This window comes from Lepidochelys olivacea, assembly GCF_965140295.1.
Source record: "Lepidochelys olivacea isolate rLepOli2 genome assembly, chromosome: 5".
In the NCBI taxonomy this organism is placed as follows: domain Eukaryota; kingdom Metazoa; phylum Chordata; order Testudines; family Cheloniidae; genus Lepidochelys; species Lepidochelys olivacea.
The window spans coordinates 93,027,066-93,050,186 of NC_140415.1; the positions used below are offsets into that span (position 1 = coordinate 93,027,066).

Consider the following 23,121-nt stretch of genomic DNA (forward strand, 5'->3'; position numbering starts at 1 on the left):
CAAGAGTGCACTGTTGATGAGATAATAACAGCCTGCTCTACATTTGTGAATCAGTTAAATTTGCATGAAAATGCACATCACTTTTGTTCACTGCAATTTTTTCCTTTACTTAAAAGTTGTTTTCTTTTTAGGGCTGATGTCTGTAAATTGAAATTTGAAGGGAAGACATTTTATGTGCTTGGAACTCAGAAAGAGGTTGGATATTAGTTTTATACTAAATTTGTATGAGTGATTTAGATTTAGTTTTAAAAAGTCACTAGTGTATTTTAATTTTAAAACAGGTTTTTTAACAGATGGTTTGACAAATTGTATTTCATATATTGTAGATTACATGTAAAATAAAAATAAACTTGTGATTGTTTATTGTTTGAGAAAAAGGTATCTAACTTGACAAAGGGATTAGATCTGACAACACCTATTAGGTTAATCTAATCCAACCATGCAGTGCAGGGATTTTTCCATATAATTTGTTCCCTAGTGTTTACCTAGTCTAGTTTTAAGGGTCAAATTATCTAAATGTGGGAATTGCACCAGCATAAAATAGGAGCCCCTGACCCCTATGGTTAAATTTTCAAGTGGGCTATGTCACAGGATGCAGACTCACCCAGCAGCACCTCCTGCTGGTCATCATCAGGGAATTAGCATCCAGCCTCCAGAGCGCTTCCTTCAGGCCAACGTCTCGCTGCCCCTGGCCCCCATGTCCCTCCTGGACCCTGGTGCCCTTGTTTTGGGTGCTGCCCTCTGGCAGTACCTCCACAGTTCTGGGTCTCCCCCTCCCATGTGAACCTCCACCCACTATCTCCACCTCACCTCCATCTTAGGCTACTGCCAGTCACCAACTAGCCCCTCTGCTCCCTGGAGCAGACTGCAGTATAAGCCACTCATTAGAGGCGAGGGGGTGTGGACCTGCTGCCTCTACAACCCCCATACCTAATAGGGCTTTCCAGGCTGGAGCTCCCAGCTCCTCTGGCCCTTCCCCAGCCCTGTGCATCCTGCTCAGCAGTTTGTAGCCAGGCCCTTCTCCCTGTGCCTATAGAGGGAGACTCTCCTGAAACTTCTGGCTCAAAGCCTTTATAGAGCCAGCTGGGTGCTGATTGGGGCATGGCCCTCAGCTGCCACCATTTCCCCCAGTCAGCCAGGGTTTTACTTCCTTCCCCAGCCCCAGCCCTCTGCAGGGCTTTTCCAATCCTTTCAGGGCTGGAGTGGGTGCTCAGCTTGCTACAGCTGTTACAGGGTGGACTGGGATTTTTAGGAGGGAACTGGCAGGCCACTTGAGCCTTATTAACAGTCTAACTATGGGGCCTGACAGAGGGCAACTGGTTTCTAGAGAGAGGGGGAACCAGGGAGAGGATGCTGTGGTTGTTACTGTAAAAGAGCTGCAGTGAGCAGAAGGCTCCTGCAGTGACTCTGAGAAACCAGGGCACCAGCAAAGGGGGTTTGCCTGCTGATGTCTACACTAGAATAAAAAACCCGTGGCCCAGCCATAGCCCTACCCCCTCTTTGGGTCCCAGAGCTCGGGCTCCAGCCTGAATCCAGATGTCTACACAGCAGTTTTACAGTCTCACAGCTGAAGCCCTGTGAGCCTGAGTCAGCTGACTGGGGCCAGCCGTGGGTGTTTAACTGCTGTATAGATATACCCTCAGAGCCAGAGAGAGTTGGACAAAGCAGACATGGATCAGTGGAAGACTTGAGTTAAGAGGAGCCTTGGTGTGATTGCTTGAATTATGTTGGGATTTTGAGGACAGTTTGAATTATTTTGACTTTTATTTTAATAAGCCAGAACCCAAGAAAGGCTGCTGCTGTTTGACTTGTGAAACCTTCTGGGAGTTGAGTCCAGAAAGGCAAACTGAAGCTGGGTGCTATAGAGTCACCCCAGACACAAGAAGCACTCAAGAGGCAGCTGACCCTGTTACATGGGCCTTAAATCAGACTTGAATTTTAAAGTCTCTTGAGTGTTTGGGAGCCTTCTGATTTGAGGTGCATCCTGCTGGACTCCCAAGCAGCTGAGTGGGAGAACTGCAGACTTGTGGGAAAAGCTCACTATCTAGTGTCTGTATAGTTAGTTTCTTCTAGTATTTGTTCATTCTCTGGTGTTCTGACCACAGAGGCTCTGCCTAGAGCATACCTCTTAACCTGCCCATGACCTTCAGGTTGGTAGAGTAATGCAGGTCAGAGTGATGTTGGGCATCGCTGTCTCTAAGGCTATGGCCATGTTGAGGACCACAATCTAGACGGGGGAGGGAGGATGGAAGAAAGAAGCTAGACACAGGGAACCAGAAACTAGAGGGGGAATATAGAATGAGCCATGGTATGGGGGGAGTCAGTCCAGGGAAATAGGGAGATTTAAATGAGGAAAGCTGGTTGGGGGTGGGGGAAGCTTGAAGTAGTGGATAAAGAGTCAAAGATAGGGATGGACATAGTAGTGAGGAAGAGAGCCGGTCAGCAGGGAGAATGGGTAGCCAGAGAGACGGAAGGAGGACGGGGGGAGAACCTATGTGGGGGGAGGGGCCTATGTGGAGAACAAGAACAAGAGAGGAGAACATAGTGGAAAGTCAAGGGAGAGCCAGGTCAGAGGGTGGGGGGAACTCAAGAAGGAAGTGATGGCTTTGAGGGAGAGAATTTATTATCTTTATATGCAGAAGAAGCAAAGAATTCAAGGATTTGACAGGGGAGTTGAGGTAATGCATATTCATTAAATATGAAAATTGGGATGTTGCTTCATTTGCGTAAAACTCAGCTTTCTCTACCTACAGCTAAAATGGGTATGACCTTGAGTCCATTTCTCTCTTAACAAATCACTCAACCATCTCCTTCTCCCCCACAAAAGTAGCTTGGTTATGTGAAAAATCCATTTTCACAGATAGAGGGGAAAATCAAGTGCAAATGGGTTGCAATGAAGTGTGGATTGATGTCACTTAGGAAAATTTGGTCCTAAATGTTTCTAGTGGACAGAGTTTCTATCCGTTCCACAGTCTCAAAGAATTCAACTTTTATGTTTTTTCTTATTTCTTTTTTCTACACTTAGAAAAAGGCTATGTTGTCATTTCATACCTCTACACCAGCAGCCTGCAAGCATCTTTGGAAGTGTGGGGTGGAGAACCAGGCTTTTTATAAGTAAGTAAATCTACATCAGTTCATCATTGTAAAAGGAAAGCGTGTGAACTAGGGTAGAAGATGGTTCCATGTGAAATTTTCTATGTGTCTTTAACAGGATGGAAGACAAAACCAGTATTGCTGCATCATTAAATGTAGATGCCAAAAAAGCATATTTGGATAAATATGCAAATTGGTATACTAGGAGGTGAGGTAGTACTTCATTACAAACGAGGATAATAGTTGAGGAGGCATTTGGTGCTTTTTAGGGTGGAGGATCAAGAACTTTCTTCCAAATAGCTAAGATTGTAGCAGCAATGTGTAGCTAAGTGAACAGGATGACAGACCAGGAGTCAGGGAACATGGATATTACTCTTGGTTCAGCTGTTGACCACCTCTGCAAACTTGAGCAAGGCACTTAACTGTTTCTCCTCTGAGTAACATGGTGAGAATAATTCTACCTACCTCTGTTAAGTGCTTTGAGATCTATGCTAGGAGAGTGCTGAGCCGTAAGTATTATTCTTACGGGCATTTTTGAATAAACATTATTTTCCAGTGAAGCCACAAGGGCTGGTAACTGGTGACTAGGAATTCCACAGCATGGGTTAATAGACTTCAAAAAGGTGGACCTCCTGTTGGATGCATTTGGGAAAGTCGCCACTCATCTAGTTCAAAAAGTAAATGGCTATAAATCAGTTGCAAGAGAAGGAAGAAGTCCAGAAACTATCCCCTCTCTTACACCTCAAAAGATACCATGCAGATAAATCATCAAAGGTACTCATTCATTTTTTTCCTTTCCCCAGTTTACTTAATTAGATCTTTCGCCTTGTATACTAACATTTCCCTTTGGACATGTTCTTTTTATTCCTGCTACTTTGAGTTTCTTTACAGCATCTGGCATACTTTGTTTTGTAAAAATGCTGTGTCTTTGGTGCTTGCAAAGTAGCCAACACTGAGGGGAGGGGGAATGACTTGTGACTGGGGAGATAGAATTTGTGTCTTAACAAGGTTGTTAATTATCTGTTTTATGTTGAAGCAGATTCTTTCTTTCAGTTTAACACGGATGCAACAGTGTATTGAATGAAAGGCATAAAATATAGGCCTGTTACAATACAGCCATTAATTTAGTTATATTCCATTTGAAAACTATGTTTGAAGCTGAATCATTACAGAGGTTCTACTTAAGAACATTCTTCACCTTTAGACAGTAGGAGCTGTCAAAGTATGAATGTCCAATGTGGACTGGTATAAAATATCATCTGACATTTTGCTGTCCAAGTAGCAATATTCATAATGTGGGTCTCAGGCATCATTACCCCATCTACTCTTTTCCTTGCCACACTCTCCATGTGGCTTCCATACAACCCTGTGAGGTTGTTTCGTCAAGTTTTTGAAAATATACTCTCCTGTTTCATTTCAGTGTCTGTAGACCGAGTGGAAGTATGTTACTAATTGAGAAGGTGAGGATTGGAAGTAGCATTCCATGGACAGGAGTACACTGGTAGATTAGATTAGTGGTTGCTATAAATAAACAGTCTACAGAGTTAAAATGAAATGAAGATAGGTTGCTTAGCATTGCAAACCATCTACACTCAAAACCTACTAATGTGCTACAAGAAAGAAGGAAGTATTTCCTTAGCCTGCTGGAGGAAGTTGAGGGATTTTTCTGGCTGTTTCATTAATGAGTAATGTGGGAGAATGTGAAGATTTATGAAGACATTATAAAATTGATAACAGAGCTGAGGAGACCAGAAAAGGGCCAGTAGAGCCAGAAGACTGCAAAGTCAGGGAGATGAGAGGAGCACAAGGGGGCCATAGACAGTAAAGAAAGCTGGCCCAATGGCTCATAGGAAAGAGTCAAAAAGAAGCCTGGAGGGACCAAAGAAAACTGTGAACCAAAGCCTAGGATAATAGTATAGAACCAGCAAAGACAGATTTGGGATTCAGAGAAACCTCCCACCTTTTCACCCAGAATTGGGGAATTTTAAAAAATTGCTGGTGTTTCTGAACATAAAGTTCTTTATGAAATTGGACGTTGCCAATTAAGTAGTGGAACGCCAATTCTGGGCCTGGCAAACAAGCACAGACTGGTGGGACTGCATAGTGTTGCAGGTATGGGATGATTCCCAGTGGCTGCAAAACTTTCATATGTGTAAGGCCACTTTCATGGAACTTTGTGAGTTGCTTTCCCCCGCCCTGAAGCACAGGAATACCGAGATGAGACCTGCCCTGAGTGGCAATAGCCCTGTGGAAGTTTGCAACACCTGACTGCTACCGGTCAGTCAGGAATCAATTCGGAGTGGGAAAATCTACAGTGGGGGCTGCTGGATCCAAGTAGCCAGGGCAATCAATAACCTGTTAACAAAGGTAGTGACTTTTGGAAATGTACAGCTCATAGTGGATAGCTTTGCTGCAATGGGGTTCCCTAACTGTGGTGGGACGATAGACAGAACCCATATCCCTATCTTGGCACCGGACCACCTTGCCAAACAGTACATAAACTGCACTGTAAGTGCATAAACTTACCCTAGGGAGGTGGTGGAATCTCCTTCCTTAGAGGTTTTTAAGGTCAGGCTTGGTCCTGCTTTGAGCAGGGGGTTGGACTAGATGACCTCCTGAGGTCCCTTCCAACTCTGATATTCTATGATTCTAAGTGATACAACAGCATAATATTTGTGCAGCCCTGCTGAAAGTCTAACCAAGATAAAATTGGACTCTATGAATAGTTCTACTTTGGAACATTACATACAGTACAAACTCTGTAGACTGGCTACACAAAATTACTTACAATCAATTTGCTACCCAAAAAATATTTTCATTTAAAAAAAAACCAAACAGACTTGCATGCAATTCCTGCTGGTGAGACATTCCCTTGGTTAAATTTGAATCATGGTTTCAAGCTTTCTTTTCAACCATAATAAGTAGAAACTTCACTCTTTTAAAAATGAAGGCTGAGATTCTGTTCTCTTCATGTGACTCTAGGAGCTGGGGACCTAGACATGCCTATGCCTTAATCATGCCTTGTATTAAAATATTTGTGTGATTAATTGCACACAGCTATAAATAAGAGTTTCTTCAAGGTTGGGGAAGAAATATGAAATCCACCTGACATTTCAAAACTACAAAATAGCAGAGAGGTTGGCATATCTGGAGCCATATTGTTCCTTGATGTTCATAAGCCAGACCCCCTCCCTCCCTCAAGCTCTGATTAATGTAGCCAAAGGCTGTTGCATGCTGATTCAAAGTGACCGGACTAGGTAGACTCTACATGTACATAGACTGTGTGAAGACACAGAAAATATGTTTTCTGGCTGTTTTCTGAGTGAGGAACTCCTGTTCTTTTGTTTCATATTTGTTTCAGTAATACCAGCATGCTTACTGCAGCATCCATGTGGGGAGTCCTTGTGTGGCTTGCTGGAGGAAAAAGGGTTTGTGCCACTTTAAGGGGCCCTCCCCTTACAATGGGTAGTAGAAGGGGAGGGAGGGAAAGTTTACCAACATGGAACAGGAAAGGGGAGAGGAGCAAGAAGCGGTTGGGACAGGTCTGGGGAGGGCACTGCCCTTCCTGCTGACTGAGAGAGTGAGGGCTGGGTATTTATATCCCAGGCAGTCCCAAAAAAGCCTTCTCTTACCCAGATCAGGCTGGCATTCGCACCCATGAATTTGTAAAAGGGCCAGGTTTCCTCATTACTCACTATGCTAGTTGCCCTTTTCTTTGGGGGCTGGGAAATAGTTTTTCCCTCACCACCAAATGGCCGAGGTTGTGCAGGGTACTTGTCTTCCCCATAGCAGGTCTGGAACCTGGTGGGACGGGTGTGTATTTGTGTGTGAGGGGTGATTAGGCTATAATGTCACAATGTAGTACATAAAACTTATGGCAGATGTCCATAATGGAAGGGATACAGTTATCAGATAAAATGGACTGGAAAAGGATTTGAAGGAAAGCATCCCTTAAGGAAGCTGAGGGAGGGGGATTTTGGGGCTACTGTGTCTCACAGCAGGGAGACGGTTCCCCCTCCTCTTTTTATAGCCCCCGTTCACTTCCAACAGGGGGAGCCTGGCAGGATTCCAGTAATGGACTGGTTGGGACCAGGTGAGGATTATATGGAAATGATTAAGCAAATTATGATGATCTGCACTGTACCATTTATTGCCAGGTTCTTCCAGATTTTTAGGTGAATAAAGATGTGGCCTTATTAAACCACATCCATTACCTCCTGTCCTTCTGGCATGGCTAGGCAGTGTGGAGGTAACCACATCTCTGTCCTAATCCTCCCATATACAGGATATTGTAAGAACCCTTGCTGGGTTCTATGGTGGTTGGTTCACATGGTGTATATATAAACTTCTTTGGGCCCTGTAGGCACGTGTTTTACTTTCTTGCTCTGTTATCCAGATAATCACTCATTGGTATGCAGTCTTTCCATACTATCTAAATTGTGAGATAACTCTGTTATGTTTCACATGTAATTTTATGTTGAAATTATTACACATACCACTATAAAAGTTTTAAACTGCCAATTATAGAATATTCTGGTATAGTAGAAGAATAACACAATTGGTCATTTGTCTTGCTCATGTCTGTATATTAAGTTGCTTTTTACACTTTTTGAAAATGTGACAACCATGTACTCTTCTTTTTCTGGAAGGTATGCAAAATCAAGTCAGATCAAGACGATGTCCAGCAGCAAAATATTTTTTAAAGGCAGTAGATTTCGATATAGGTATGCACTTTCTTGTCCTTATGTTTTTTTTTAAGATTAACCATTCCGAGGGTGGAGAGCTTGGAAAATTTTTAATGGGAAATTGAGCCTTTACCTCTAGGGTTCCCAATGCAGGTCAGTAGGGATTCAAAGCCTGATTGCTCTTCACTGTCTTTTATGAAATTAGTTGGTGGTTTCATTTAGATCGTAGTGAACAGTGTTTCACATAAGAAAAAAAGCCACAATATCCTTTGTTGCAGTCTCAAGACAAGACAAAACTTGGATAGCATAGAGATTGAACTACTCTCACCAGATGCTTCTAGAATCAGGGTAGACATACCTTGGTGAGACAGCGGGGTGAAACTCATGCTGACACAGCTCTTCTGTACTTGTTCTGCAGATAAATGATCTCCTGTATTTTCAGGGGGAGCACTACATTGATTTCTGATAAATTAAAAAATAAAAGTACTCTGGTATCCTGTCTTCTAAAAATGTGTTGCTTTTCTTTGTGGCCATTTTAATAGTTCATGTTACAGCTACATATTAATGTTAACATAAATTTAAAAAATCCCTCAAAAGTTGCTTGAGTATTCGAATTCATAAAAAGAAAAGGAGTACTTGTGGCACCTTAGAGACTAACCAATTTATTTGAGCATAAGCTTTCGTGAGCTACAGCTCACTTCATCGGATGCATAGTGAGCTGTAGCTCACAAAAGCTCATGCTCAAATAAATTGGTTAGTCTCTAAGGTGTCACAAGTACTCCTTTTCTTTTTGCGAATACAGACTAACACGGCTGTTACTCTGAAACCATTCAAATTCATGTTTCCTTACAGTGGAAAGGTCGCCAAAGAGGTTGTTGAAGCAAGCTCTAAAATCCAGAGAGAGCCTCCTGAAGTGCACAGGTATGTTTTGATACTTTAACTTTAAGGACCAAAGAAGATGAGTCTGCTTTACACAGAAAAAGTCACTTTGGTTACTATGGGACAAAGGGACCATCATTCTGAGCAGCCATTTGAGACAATCAATCCTAATGGAAGATGCTAAGTTAGTATAATACAAGTGTCTCTATCACTTTTTCTGTCCTAGGTAAGGGAGTTGAATCAGTATTGACCTGAAATTCCTTTTAATCAATCAGTAAAATAGTTCACTGGCCTCTGTATCACCAGGTAGGAAGTATGATCCTGGGAAAAAAATCACCTGCATTTCAGCCCCAGTCATTGACCTGTTTTTAATTTTTTAGGAGGAGGGATTTATGTAGCAACTTATCCACTGACTTAAAAACCAGTTTAAAGAGAGAGGAGAATAGTTCTTCTCATCTGGGAAAAAGTTCTCTGGTTTGCTTTTTCTAAAGCTATACTGTTGTACCCTTGAAAATAGACAGGTGTCTTCCTGAGACATGTCACTCATTGTACAGCCAGCAGGAGTTGATCAGACCCTGATCAAAACAAATGGAAATGGAAAACTTGCACAAACTCCATGATTAGAGACTAAGCAGAAGAAAGGAAAGAAATGCCACGAGGAAAAGAAACACTTCAGAAAGCTTGAAAAACATATTTATTGTGTCAGAGACCAGAGTGATTGCTTAATTTTTTGCATATTTGCAGCCACAGCCAGTGTAAAGTTAATTTTCCATTACTTTTGTGTGTGGAGTTTGTGTGACTTTTTTTCATTGTGTCCTGAAATACCAGCTATCCCTTGGTGAAGCGTGGAGCATTGCCCTAAGTTAGGCTCTTAATAATGTCTAAAAGGTAATCTTCATAAAGATTCAGTTGTGTTGCCCTTAACATGGGTATACATGGTTATTGAATAACATTAACCAAGTTACATTTAAATGATGCGCCAAACGGAGGGTCTAAAAATTAGGTGTCTAAATAAGAGTATACAAAAATAAGTGGGCAGGTCTTCCATTGAGATTGAATGCACTATTTAAGTGTGCAAGTGGACATTAACATAGGAGATCCATATGATTGTCCAAGTTGTCTTGATTTATTCTTTGCTGTCCATTTTCTATCAGTCCATTCTGAGGGATAAATATGATTTTGATTTTTTTGTTAAAGATTTCTTTTGCATTTGGCTTTTCTGTGTTTTAAAGCATTGCAAAAATAATATAAGTGAACGGTGACAAAATACATAACTTCTGTTGCCTACGCTGAGGGTTTACTCTACATGGCACAAAATTGCTGCATGAACTTAACTGCCTTTTCTTTTGATAACTATTTTAAGTAGTGTGTAATTTTGTGATGAGAAGAATATTGCTTTAGTAGAATGTGGGCAAGTACCTTTCTCAGCCTATACTGAAACAAGGTCCACACACTATGTGGAATCGGAAACTTGCCCTCATTCGAGTGTTTGGCTCTTTTAACAAAAACCTTTACAGCATACTACTGGGGCTCCTGCCTACAACCTGTTCTATTAATTTAAATAGAATATATAGCCCAAAGGTGTTAGTATAACCCACTCACTGTCCAGTGTTTAAACAAGGTTCAGGGTTTGGTATACGGAGACCTCAGCCTGCTTAGCACCATGGCAAACACATCATTAACAAAAATTATTTTACCCTTTTATTAAAGATGAAGAAAAGAAGGAAAAAATGTTGAAGCACTTGAACTGTAAAGTATTAAGTGAGGCCTTCATTTTAACAACATCCCTTTTCGCTTTCCATTTCCCTTTAGCTGGAGTGAATTTTTAGAAGGAAAAACCACCTTGTTTGACAGTCTCTTAGATAGTATGGTAGATGAGATGGTAATGACTGTCCTTTGGGGGAAAAGAGAAGCTAGTTGAGACGGCTTGGAGCTGCTACTGTTGCTGTTAAGGTCTAATCCCATGGCACCGACTGTGTGGGTGCTCCAGGAAAAAAATTAGTGGGTGCTTAGCATCCACTGGCAGCCAGCTCCCTCTCCCCCCCCAACCCCCCCCCCCAGCGCCTCCTGCCCGCTGGCAGCCCTGCCGATCAACTGCTCCCCCTCCCTCCCAGTGCCTCCTGCCCACCGCAATCAGCTGTTTCACAGTATGCAGGAGGCGCTGGGGGGAAGGGGGCAAAGCCGGGATGGGGCATGCTTAGGGGAGGGGCGGAACTGGGTGGGAAGAGGCAGGGCTGGAAGAGGCGGGCGGGGGACTTGGGAAGTGGGGTGGGGGCATGGCCTGGGGCAGGGCAGGAAGAGGTGGGACAGGGGTGGGGGCATGAGGGAAGGAGCGGGGTGGGGGTTGAGCATCCTGTGGGTCCATAGGAAACCAGTGCCTATGTCTGATCCTGTTTCATCCCAGGTGGTGATTGGGATTCATCTGGAAACATTTGAGGTGGTGATGGGGGGTGTGTGTGTGTGTGTGTCTCTGGTCAGGACATCTCTCAGGATTAGGACAAAGAAGGTCCGGGGTCAGAGGAGATAGTGGGGATAGCAGCTTGGGTGGTGAAGCGTCCTCCACTAGCCAGTTTTGTTTCTGAAAGTCCTTTTGTTTAAGGACCCACAAAGGGAGTGATTGGTGGAAGAGCCTATCCCCTCATTATTTTGTCCACCCATAAGACGTAGTTTTTGACACACCAATTTTGGTTCACTGATTTCTGGTTCCATGCTTTTCTTGTTTATCAAGCATGATCTGAACAGAGTCCTTGATTTATATCAGTAGGCCTTTTTGTTTGGACTAATTCGGTCTGTCTGATTCCCTTTCGTACTTTTTCCCATCAACATTTGTTGTTCTAAGTTACTGTGACATCTTACGAACTTTCACTCACTTCTTATAGTTAACTCACAACTACAGTAAATATGTGGGCCCAATTATCACAACAACCCAAAATATCCTCTTGAAAGAACCACTCCATTCTTCTTTGAGAGATGTCCCTGTGGGTGCCCACTCCAGGTGTTGGTGTGTGCCTTTGCTCAGAGATTTTTACAGCAGTACCTGTGCAGGCTGCCCATGCATGGTGCCTGCCTCATGCGCCGATGGTGCCTCAATATTGTGTGCTCGTGGCCCAGGCTCCTCAGTTCCTTCTCTACTGTCCCCAGCCTGAGACGGAGCTCAGCAGTCTCACTCAAGGATTTTCACTTTTAGACAGTCAGTTGTTTATACAGTTTATCTAGTATTTTAATCCAATAAGTTGGAAAGAATTTTCTGTAGTATCTGGCTGATGAATCTTGCCCATATGCTCAGGGTTTAGCTGATCTCCATATTTGGGGTCGGGAAGGACTTTTTCCTCTGGGGCAGATTGGATGAGGCCCTGGAGGTTTTTCGCCTTCCTCTGTAGCATGGGGCACGGGTCAGTTGCTGCTCCTTGAAGTCTTTAAACCACGATTTGAGGACTTCAATAGCACAGACATAGGTGAGAGGTTTTTTGCAGGAGTGGTGGGTGAAGTTCTGTGGCCTGTGTTGTGCAGGAGGTCAGAAGGGACCATTATGATCATCCAGTCTGACCTAAATATCTATGAAAAAAAAGTTTTATTTCCTCTCTCCCCTTTTTCTCTTAACCACCCCCCCCTGCCCCTTCCCAGTTTTTTTCTGTCACTCACTTAGACAGTTTATATTATGCCTGGCTTGCCAGGTTTTAAGAGATGCACTACATGCAGAGAGGCCATCCCTATCTCTGATGGCCATTCTCAATGTGTTCATTGTTTGGGGGATTCCCACATCCCCCAAAAGTGTGCCCACTGCAGTAAGCTGAAGCCTAGGGCATGAAAGGATGGAGACCTGAGGCTCAAGTTAATTTTAAAGGAGAAGTCCCTCAGACCTGTCTCTGATCCAGGTCAGGAGTTCTACTCAAGACAAAGCCCGCCTAAGTCCCTGAAGGATTAAAAATGGCCAGCTTCATCACCTCACAGAAACCAGTCAGCCTCCAAATGGTCTCCGAGCAAGTCTCCGGCTCAGCACATATGATGCTCTGGGCACCTCCGGTACCATGCATACTACAGCTGCTGCCAGTATGCACTGCTCCAGTGTCTAGGCTACAGGCTTAAAGTTGCCTGCCTCTTCTAATATGCCACTGCTCAGCTGAGTCTGCCCAGGCCACACAACTACGGTTGCTGTTGTGGCACCCACACCTGAACCACCTATGCAGACGCATACGGTGCCGCACCAGTCTGTGCTGGCTGACCCTACGGCACCGCCGCTGCACCCAGCGCAGTATATTCTGGCTCCTTCTACCTCGGCACTGCAGTTTATTCATTCGAGCGATTTGCTAGTCTCACCATCCCCCATTACTTGGTACCGGTCTCTCACTGGAACTGTCTGCATGGCACTGACAACTATCCCCTATTCCCTCTCACTTTTCTAGTGATGAGGACGATGAAGTGGAGGGAGTTTTTTCACCACACCATTCATCCCCACTTCTGACTCCTGCTAGCATGGGACCAAGGAGATCAACGTCCTCATATTCCAGGGACTTACCACCCTGGTATGGACACCCATGGATGGCAACCTTCCCCAGACAATGGCATTACTGGAGCCCTTGGGTTTTCTACAGCAGGGACCACAGTAACCAACACAGCCCACGAAGATCTGCTTCTGAACCTGTGCACACTTTTGCAGCGGACGGACAGGAGCAATCTGCAATGGACATTAGACCGCTCGCTCAACCCTGGGACCTGTTCTTGGTTCTCACATGCTTGATGCACCAACCATTTGAGCCGCTAGCAACATGTTTCCTCCTACATCTATCCATGAGAACTTAGTTTTTAGTTGTGATTACATCCACCAGACGTGTTGGAGCACTTATGGCTGACCCACCATACACTATATATTTTTTTAAGGACAAAGTCATGCTCCAAATGCATCCCTTATTTATTCCCAAGGTCCACTCGTCCTTCCACATCAACGAAGCTATCCACTTACCAACCTTTTTCCCTAAACTGCACACAAATTCTTTTGAATCAACAATGCACACACTTGACGTGCGTAGAGCATTGTTTTTTTACTTGGACAGGGCTAAGCTGTTTAGGGCTTCCCCAAAACTTTTTATTTCAATCGCAGAATGATCCAGAGGCAAATACCACCTCTACCCGGAGACTATCCAACTGGATAACAGACTGCATCCGCCTATGCTACCAACTAAAGAAGATGAATTCTCCAACTTCTTTTAGGGCACACTCCATCAGATCTGTGTCAACATCTGTGGCATTCTTACATAACATTCACCTCACAGATATTTGCAAAGCTGCCACCTGGGCTTCAGCGCATACCTTTACTAAACATTATGGTCTTACTCAGAAACCCCTGACCGACACTTGAATGGGCCGAGGTGTGCTGTCTACAGCTTTCTTACCAGATCTGAAGTCCCTACCTCCTTAAGAGAGACTGCTTTTCAGTCACCTGGAGTGGAGCATCCACAGGGACATCTCTTGAAGAAGAAGAAGGAGGAGGAGGAGGAGGAGGTTACTTGCCTATGCAGTAACTGACGTTCTTTGAGCACTGTGGGTGCTCCACTACCCACCCTCCTCCCCTCCACTTCGGAGTGTGGAGTGGTCGCCATTGTAGAGAAGGAACTGAGGAGCTTGGGCCGCGCGTGCGATATCAAGGCACTGTCAGCATGTGAGGTAGGCACCGCACATGTGCGGCCCTTGCGGGTACTGCTGTAAAAATCTCTGAACGAAGGGGCAGGGATGCATCAACGCTTGGAGTGGAGCACCCACAAGGACGTGCATCTCGAAGAATGTCAGTTACTGCACAGGTGAGTTAACGTCCTTGTCTTCTTAACACATGACTAAGATAGTGAGCCAAGTGGCTGAGTGAGTCAGTTAGAACCTTCTTTACCTTCCCTAACAAGATCAACACTTGCTAACAGGGAAGGCTGTACCAAAGAGCTAATAATAAACAACTAATAAAAACCGATTGAAGGCACGTTGTAGAGACCGTGTCTGGAGTGAGAGCTGTTCCTCATGTAGTGATGAGAGTGGCAGAAAACACTCATGGTTTATTCTTAAGTCTACACATCCAAAACCATAGAAGATCCTTGACCCAGTCCCAAAGACAGTGGAGCATGGTTCTTCAGCAATATGATTAGCATTCTCTCTCTAAGGGGCCGTATTCTCCTCACTGCTGTGCAGCGTAGAATGGAGCAGTAAAGCTGAAATGCAGTATAAAATGAGAAGATGTGAGGCTAAATGAAGCAGGAAGCCCCCCTACTGCAGAGCCACTACTGGCCCCTCTGCAGCACTTCAGATGCAGAGCCACTATTCAGCCAAGGGTGTGACCTAATAGATAGGGGAGGAGTCAAAGCATATTCACTGTAAGTGGAATGTTCTCCTTGGAGGCCCATTATAACTTATTCAAAATTATTTTGAGGCAAGGGTAAAGGCAGTTGTATTTATTTTGTAATGATTTCTTGTGAACAAACTGATGCTGTTTATCTTTGCTTTTAGAACCAGCATTCCTCAGAGTTGTAGCTCTCATTCCTTGAATAAACAACTCATAATCAATATGGAACCACTGCAGCCCCTCCTCCCTTCTCCAAGTGAGGAAGAAGAGGTTCCTTTAGATGAAGGTGAGTCAATTACCTCACTGGTTCATGCTCGAAATCATAACTGTTATAAACTGTTATTAAAACATTCCTGTGCACATGGAAAGATTAATTAAAGGTGGAATATCAACTTAGTAAGTGTGGAAATAGCTGTACAGTTACCACTAGGAATTACACCATTAACTCCTCAGTGCACCGTATTGAAAAATTATTACTAATTCTGAGAGCTGTGTGGTATGAAAGCTCCATGCAAGTAGCATGACTTAAGAATAATTGTCTTGGTGAGGAATTAATGGGGATAACAGTTTGGAGATCCTCAGGTGAAAGGCACTCAAAACACACACACACACACAGCCTCACAACATACCTGCAAAATAGGTAAGAAGTATGGGGATCATTCCACTAAATAATGACATGCAACGAACTCTGTGATGGAATGTGACAGCTGTTTGAGATTGCACTGCAAAACTACATAGAATTTAAGGACATAGTGAAGAATACCAGCCCAAATTCTCTGCTAATGTAACTCCATTGACTCCTGTGGACATTATTCTGAGGAGACTCTGAACATTTGAGTATATTCTTTATGTAAAGAGGATGTCTACATGTTTGCTTATTCACTGCTTTTTCTGCACCTAACTCTCAGATGAAGTGTTCATTAAAGATCCCATAGCATGGTTTTTAAAAGTAAGGGTATGAATCTTAACATCTTGGCTTAATTTCAACATACATAAATACATTATTTCTACCTAAAAATTCCCCCCCCCTGTAGATTCAATAGAAATATGGAAAGCCAATGGTATTTCACCAGAGAATTAGATTTCATTGGGCTGGAGATCAAATAATTTGTGGTTTCGCATTGCTGCAGCAGGAAGTACTAGAAATCTCACAAGTGTGTCTGTTTTTTCATAAGAGTTCTACCTTCCTTTAACAGACCCCAAAAGTGAAATCTTGGCTGTATCGATGTCAATGGGAATATTGCCTGTTATTTCAGTGGGGTCAGGATTTCATCCAAAGGGGTTGGATGATGTTTGGCTAAGCATTTGAATGTTTGGGTACTTAGCTAAACATCTGGTCATTCACCCATTACTGTAGATAACTATGTAATTAGTGTTAATTTACAATAAATTACTTGTTAGCTACGACTTTGAAAGGTGTATTTATGGTGACTTCTTTATCTGGTTCCCAGATAACCACCAAATACTGTGTTACTAGAAGACAGAATTACCACAATTACAGAATAATCCACCTTGTTACTTGTAAAAAAACAGTATTTTTGCAAAATCAGCTAATGTCCCATCTAGGGTTTCCTAGCTGCAGAAGTATATATAGCTGGAGCAGCTGAATTTACTGTTGGTTATGATGAAAAGTGTGCAGTAGTGAAATCCAATTTTGAAAACTGTCAAGGGTAGTGCTCACTGAATAATGTTGATACACTTCAAATAAATAACATGTACAGTTCAGTAGCCACCTTGACTTTCAAATAGATATTGATATAGTTACTTTAGAGGTAAAGTTGTAAGACCTAATGCGAATGTTTGTCTATGGATTGTCTCCTAGGAGGTACCATATGCATAATTAAATTACTATGACTGCTAGTAGTAATACTTAGCACTTGTATAATATTTTCCTCCATAGATCTTAAAGTGACTTTGTTATGGGGTTTGGGGTGCAATCCAGCCAAGAGAGGGGCTGTGTCACCACTTCCTCTGCAACCCTGGACGCCTCTCAATGCTTTGCTGTTGTAGCTCCCAGCCTGAGATATTCACAACTAGCCTGCAAGCATACAGGTCACACTCTGAAGTTTCTGTGTGCTAGACAGCCCTAGTTCAGTGGCTGTGACCCCAGCAGCCTGTCTACAGCTCCGCTCTGGCTTACACCACCAGCCTTGGTTACGTCCAGCAAGGTGATCCCACCACACTCCCAGTCCTGAATTTTCCCAAAACCATATGCTCTGTAATGTCCAGCCCTCTTGTGGACCACTCAGAGAAATAATAAGGTTCGTTTGTTCCTCTGAAGACACACAAGCACATCACAGCTTATTAACTGGGGTAAATACATTCTTCCTGGTAAACCCACACTGAATTAGCTTATAGTTAAAATAAAACAAATTTATGAATAGGACATAAGTTAAGTGATGCCAAGTAAAAGGAATAAAGGTAGAAAGGGTTGCAAGCAAATAAAAGTGAAAACATGCATTTAAAAGTCTAAACCTTAATCTGGCAAGGTATGGACTATTCAAGATGGTTTCTCTCACGAATCTTCCTTCTTCCCAGCCATGGCTGACTTTCCCTCAGTCAGGACCTTCCACAGAAGTACAAGGTGCTGTCTTTCCTTGTCTTCCTAGGTGAAAGATCTTTACCTAGACAGATTTCTCAACCATATTCAGTTTCCAGAGATTTTAAACCCTCACCCCACACCCCAAATTGAAGGACCCATCTTTCTCAGCTTGTACAAACTCCACTCCCTTGTTTCTGCCTCGTGATGGAGGCCAAAGATGGCTTCTGTCTTTTCTTATATCTTCCAACGTTCAGTGACTTCTTTTCAAGAGTCAGGATGACCTCATGCTTTTCTTCTCTTCTTGTGAACTTCCCAGTCCTTTGCTCATTTCTGTGTAAATGGGGCTTCTATTGTTTTGCTTCCACCATGCTTACTTTACACAGGAGACAGGTAAATAGCTGCCTTCTCTCCTGTCTGGCAGGGAACCCATTTCTCCCTGTTTGGCCACATACTTTAATAAATAGTATCATTAAGTATCCATATATCCTCATATAGTGTTAATACAGGCATTTCACAATTATATTAACAGTATGCTATCAGCTTTCAGAAAAGATCTCATTCAGTACACTTTTTTATAATACAGTAATATTGTATATAAACATTTCATTTAATATTGTATATATTCAGGTAATTCAATTCACTTAAGGGTCAGCCCTCCCATCTTTATATGGATTCTTCTGAGAGTTACCCCTCAAAGTAAAGTTCATTTAAGCTGTGAGGAAGGCAACCTCATGAGGAGAGATTAATAAGACTGGGATTTTTCAACTTGGAAAAGCGGTGACTAAAGGGGGATATGACAGAGGTCTATAACAGGAGTTCGCAATCTTCATTGCACTGCAACCCCCTTCTGACAACAAAGTTACTACATGACCCCAGGAGGGAGGTGGAGACTAAGTCCCGCTGCCTCAGGTGGAGGGACAGGGGGCTGCAGTCTGAGCCCCGCCAGCCCAGGTGTGGGTAGAGTTTGGGCTTCAGCTTCAGCCCTGGGTCCCAGCAAGTCTAATGCTGGCCCTGGAAACCCCATTAAAATGGGGTTGCGGCCCACTTTGGGGTCCTGACCCACAGTTTGAGAACCGCAGGTCTCTAAAATCGTGACTGGTGTGAAGAAAGTAAATAAGGAAGTATTATTTACTCCTTATAACACAAGAACTAGGGGTCAGTGAATGAAATTACTAGGCAGCAGATTTAAAACAAACAAAAGGAAGTATTTCTTCACACAATGCACAGTTAACGGGTGGAACTCTTTGCCAGAGGATGTTGTGAAAGCCAAGACTATAACAGGGTTCAAAAGAACGGGATAAATTCATGGAGGATAGCCAGGATGAGCAGGGATGGTGTCCCTAGCCTCTGTTTGCCAGAAGCTGGGAATGGGCAATAGCGGATGGATCACTTGATTACCTATTCTGTTCATTCCCCCTGGAGCACCTGGCATTGGCCACTGTCGAAAGACAGGATACTGAGCTAGATGAACTTTTGGTCTGATCCAGGATGGCCATTCCTATGTTCTCCGGTGGAGAAGGAAGCTCTGTGCTCTTTCTTCCTCCACTTGTTAGCTTAATAGGTTTGTTTACTTAATATGTAAAAATGGACCTTCATTGTCTTTGTCTGAAGACTGGGGTGGTCAGAGAATCAAATACACATTTCTTTTTCTAAGGCAAACCTATTTACCAACTCTCCCTGCATGCCTACTTTAAACACACTTTAGTCATAATTTTAGCGTATATTCATAACTCTTAATACCCACTGTGTGCTTACATCATGCAAAAATATTAATTAGTAGTGAGTTATTAGTTTTCAGATGATACCTCACAAGGCATATTTTGTACAAAGATTATTACAATAGTGTGTAGGGTGTGACTACAGAGGTGCTTGTGTCAGTCTTATGAACAGGGGTAAGCATTAGTAGTTTCTTTACACAGATGGGGAAACAGAGTCCCAGAGCAGTTACATGACTTGTCTGTGTTCACATGGTTGATTGGTAGCAGAGCCAGCAGTAAAAACCAGGTTTCTTGACTCCCAGACCAGTGTTAGCACTGTCAATATTTCACCTGTTAGCCTAGCACCTCTTGCTTGTCCCTGAATTTCAATCAACCTTATACATGGTAGCTGAATGAGTTGCCCAATATGCGGTGACTTGGTGGTTTCTTGTGTTGCCATTTTAATGAGCTCCTTGAAAATATCCCTTTGCTTCCAAAAATTGCCCGAGAGATTAATTCACAAGTTGGTCAAGTCTATGAGAAGTATGAAACTAAATTACTTGACAGAAACTGCCAGGCAATGAGGTAGATTTCATGCCAATTATTTGAAAGTTGCTAGGTAACAAAGACATCAGAGTGAACTCCAGCACAAGAAACTTTGTGTAGGTCTGAAGTTGTTCAAAATATCCTATTTGTTTGTGCGTAGGAGAATTGTTTCAGAAGAGAAAACAAACAGAATGTAGGGACTAAAAATAAATCCCCATCATTCTAACCTATCTAATGTCATTCCTAAAAATCTAAGCACATTGTGTAGACTTGCTTGTAAAATGAAATTCTCTTCCATAAATACACAAGTTGTTCAGTAATGCTGTGTGGTATTGCTAGTTTTCTCCAAGGCCAAAGCATGAATAATACAGAAGGAAGGGTGTTCTGACTGGACAAGAGGTCATGGCAGTCCATTGCAGTGCAGGCAAAAGCCAATAGACTTTGATGATGCCATAAAAAATTACTGTTCTGTCAGTTAGAGAAGTTTTAAAAGTAAATAATAAAGCAGTTCCGTTTAGAACAAACAAGCAGATCCGAATTTTCAAAGTTTGGTGCCCGGTTCGTCATGTGGGCACTTAAATTTGCAAATAATCACTCAAATATCAGGTTGAGATGACTTGATGCCAGTTTGAACACCCAGATGCAGAACTGGTTGCTCTATCTTAAGCCCCAAAGTTTCAAAATTATATTCTTCTTCGAGTGCTTGCTCATGTCGATTCCATTGTAGAGGTGCGTGCCCACGTGCGGGGCCATCGTATATCTTTGCCTAAGCGGTATCTGTAGGGTTGGTTCTGGCACCCTCTTGAGTGCCGCGCTCATCCATTGGTATATTAGGCACTGCCAGCTCTACGCCCTCTCAGTTCCTTCTTACTGCCCATGGTGGGTAGTCGGAGCGCCTTTCTCTTTCCTTCCAAGGGTTAGCAGTTCTTCTACTTCAGTCTTCAAGCCTTAAGGCCTTGTAAATAGTTTTACAGTAGTTAGTTATTTTATGTTTTAATCTAAACTAGTGAGCTTTGACCGGAGTGCTTGCGGAATATCTCTGCTTGGTTCACTCACGTGTGCGTTGTTTTCTTCACATTGAGGGAGAGGCGGACTAGGTATTAAACCCATATACTGACCAGATTTGACCAGGGCAGGATGGTACTGCTCTGGGGTCCCAGGCTGGGAAGCTGGTAGAGAGCCTGCGTGTAACTGCAGCTGGGTGTGTCCCTACCTGTATGAATTCTGGTAAAAGTACAGGCTGGAGGGCTTTGAAGCTTTCCACAGCAGCACAGTGTGAGAGGGAGCTGAGGCTGGTGGGTCAGGGGGCTCAGTGGTACCCCAGTTGCAGGTGGCACCCCAGGGGGGTCTCATCACAAGTGCCTCCACCAGCAACCGTGACCGCCCACTTGACTAGCGATCAGGCTTTGTTGGCAGCCTACCTGGCCCAGGTGTCGATTCAGGATATCTGCAGGGCCGCTACCTGGTCATCTGTCCACATGTTTATGTCTCATTATGCACTTACCCAGCAAGCCCAAGACAATGCTCGCTTCAGTAGAGCAGTGTTGCAAGCCGCACTACCGTGAACTCTGAGCCAACCTCCAGGGATACTGCTTGTGAGTCACCTAGAATGGAAATGACACGAGCAAGCACTCAAAGAAGAAAAAACAGTTACCTACCTTTAGTAACTGTTGTTCTTTGAGATGTGTTGCTCATGTCCATTCCATTACCTGCCCTCCTGCCCTGTCGGAGTTGCAAGCAAGAAGGAACTGAGAGGGTGTAGGGCCAGCGCCCCTGATATACGGATGCATGAGCGCGGCACTTAAGAGGGCGCCACAGCTGACCCTACAGATACCGCTAAGGCAAAAATCTCCGGCCGTGCACATGGGCACGAGCACACCTGGAATGGAATGGACATGAGCAACACATCTCGAAGAACAACAGTTATGTAAGGTAGGTAACCATTTTTTCTTGTGGATGGTTTACCAGATCAGTGCTGGAAGAGCTACAAGTATAAGGATAATATTCTTCGTACTTAGTCACACTGACTAGAATGTCTTCAGGGAAAATGATAAAACTCTGCCTATGAGTAACAGAATTGAGATGGAAATGTATCTCTAATACTTTGTTTAATTTTTTTTTAAGTTGGCAAGGACCTCCTTGCCCCTTCCTGTTCCAGATGTCAGATTTTGCACTCCCATGTGTCTTGAGCATTCAAAAGATCATTCTCAATCAATGCATTGTAACAACATGTGCGTGAGAACCACTGGACAGAGTGCTGATTCATACAGACACAGTCTAAGTGGTCAACAGCTATAATTAAAAGCAATGGTTCTGCTAAGAGGGAGAGTGGGAAACACCCTTTTTCTGAAGCTCTACATCTTTGTCTTCATACCATTAAAACATTTTAACAAAACTACTAGGTCACATTCACAGTTTAGGGAGGACAGCTTTAAAATCTGGCCTAGTCTTCACAGGAGCACTGCCTTGAGAGGCACGTTGTCAGCACCTCTCCCACCCAGCCTGTCCCAATGTGTCCTGGGCAGGCCACAATCTCATTTCAACATTATACCTTAATTATGTCCCTTCCCACGCATCCCTGAAAGTTTTTTAAATGACAGTACTCCTGCATTTTTCAGACTAGTAACAGGTGCCTGTTTATATTGCTGAGCAACCTGAAACTTTGAAAAGTCTGACAAGATGAGAGAGAGAGGAATGCAAACCCCTAGAGAAACGAGTAGATTTGTTTAAGAAATGTGCTGGGAGATGGCACTAATTATCAGGTCAGGTTTCAGAGTAACAGCCGTGTTAGTCTGTATTCGCAAAAAGAAAAGGAGTACTTGTGGCACCTTAGAGACTAACCAATTTTGGTTATTATCAGGACAGTTTCCCTGGTGATATGATAGAAATGAAGGTTAATGTCTTTCTATTTACAGTTAATGGAAAATATTTTTCTTTAAAGATACTGTCCTCTCAGGAGTCTCAATGTTGAGTCTCCAACTCCCAGTGCACGATAGGGCAGAACTCCCCTAACTCACAGTTTTTATTCTCTGAGGCCATGGGAGTTAAACGTGAGACAATTAAACCTTTCACACCCTCCCAGTCACACTCCAGCTTCCGCTGTCTCAGTTCCTGGAACCTCCTAGCAGGTTCTTTCTCAACCCTGGTCAGGGAAGGAGATCTCTGCAGGTGTCCGGCTCATCCAGTGACAGCATCTCAGGTATCTTTGCTTGAATAAATGTTCAGTTTTTACTGGCCTGTCTGTTCTTCTGCACTATTGGCTTGGTGATCACAGAAGTAGAATCCTTTTCAGAATCCATGACCTCCTACTGCCTCTGGGCTGATCTGGTATGCTTCATTGGTATCCTCAGAGCACCT

General features: G+C 43.4%; 1 protein-coding gene across 2 annotated transcripts in view; it reads left to right on the forward strand.

Annotated features, from left to right (window-relative positions):
- The window catches only part of FRMD3 (FERM domain containing 3), a 226,847-nt gene that overhangs the window by 185,038 nt on the left and 18,688 nt on the right, over positions 1–23,121 (forward strand). For both annotated transcript variants that reach the window (XM_084628730.1, XM_084628729.1), the window contains exons 9-13: positions 132–195; positions 3,026–3,114; positions 7,743–7,817; positions 8,631–8,699; positions 15,144–15,265. In XM_084628730.1, the coding sequence (XP_084484856.1) occupies positions 132–195; positions 3,026–3,114; positions 7,743–7,817; positions 8,631–8,699; positions 15,144–15,265 (419 nt within the window). The remainder of the gene's footprint in view (positions 1–131; positions 196–3,025; positions 3,115–7,742; positions 7,818–8,630; positions 8,700–15,143; positions 15,266–23,121) is intronic.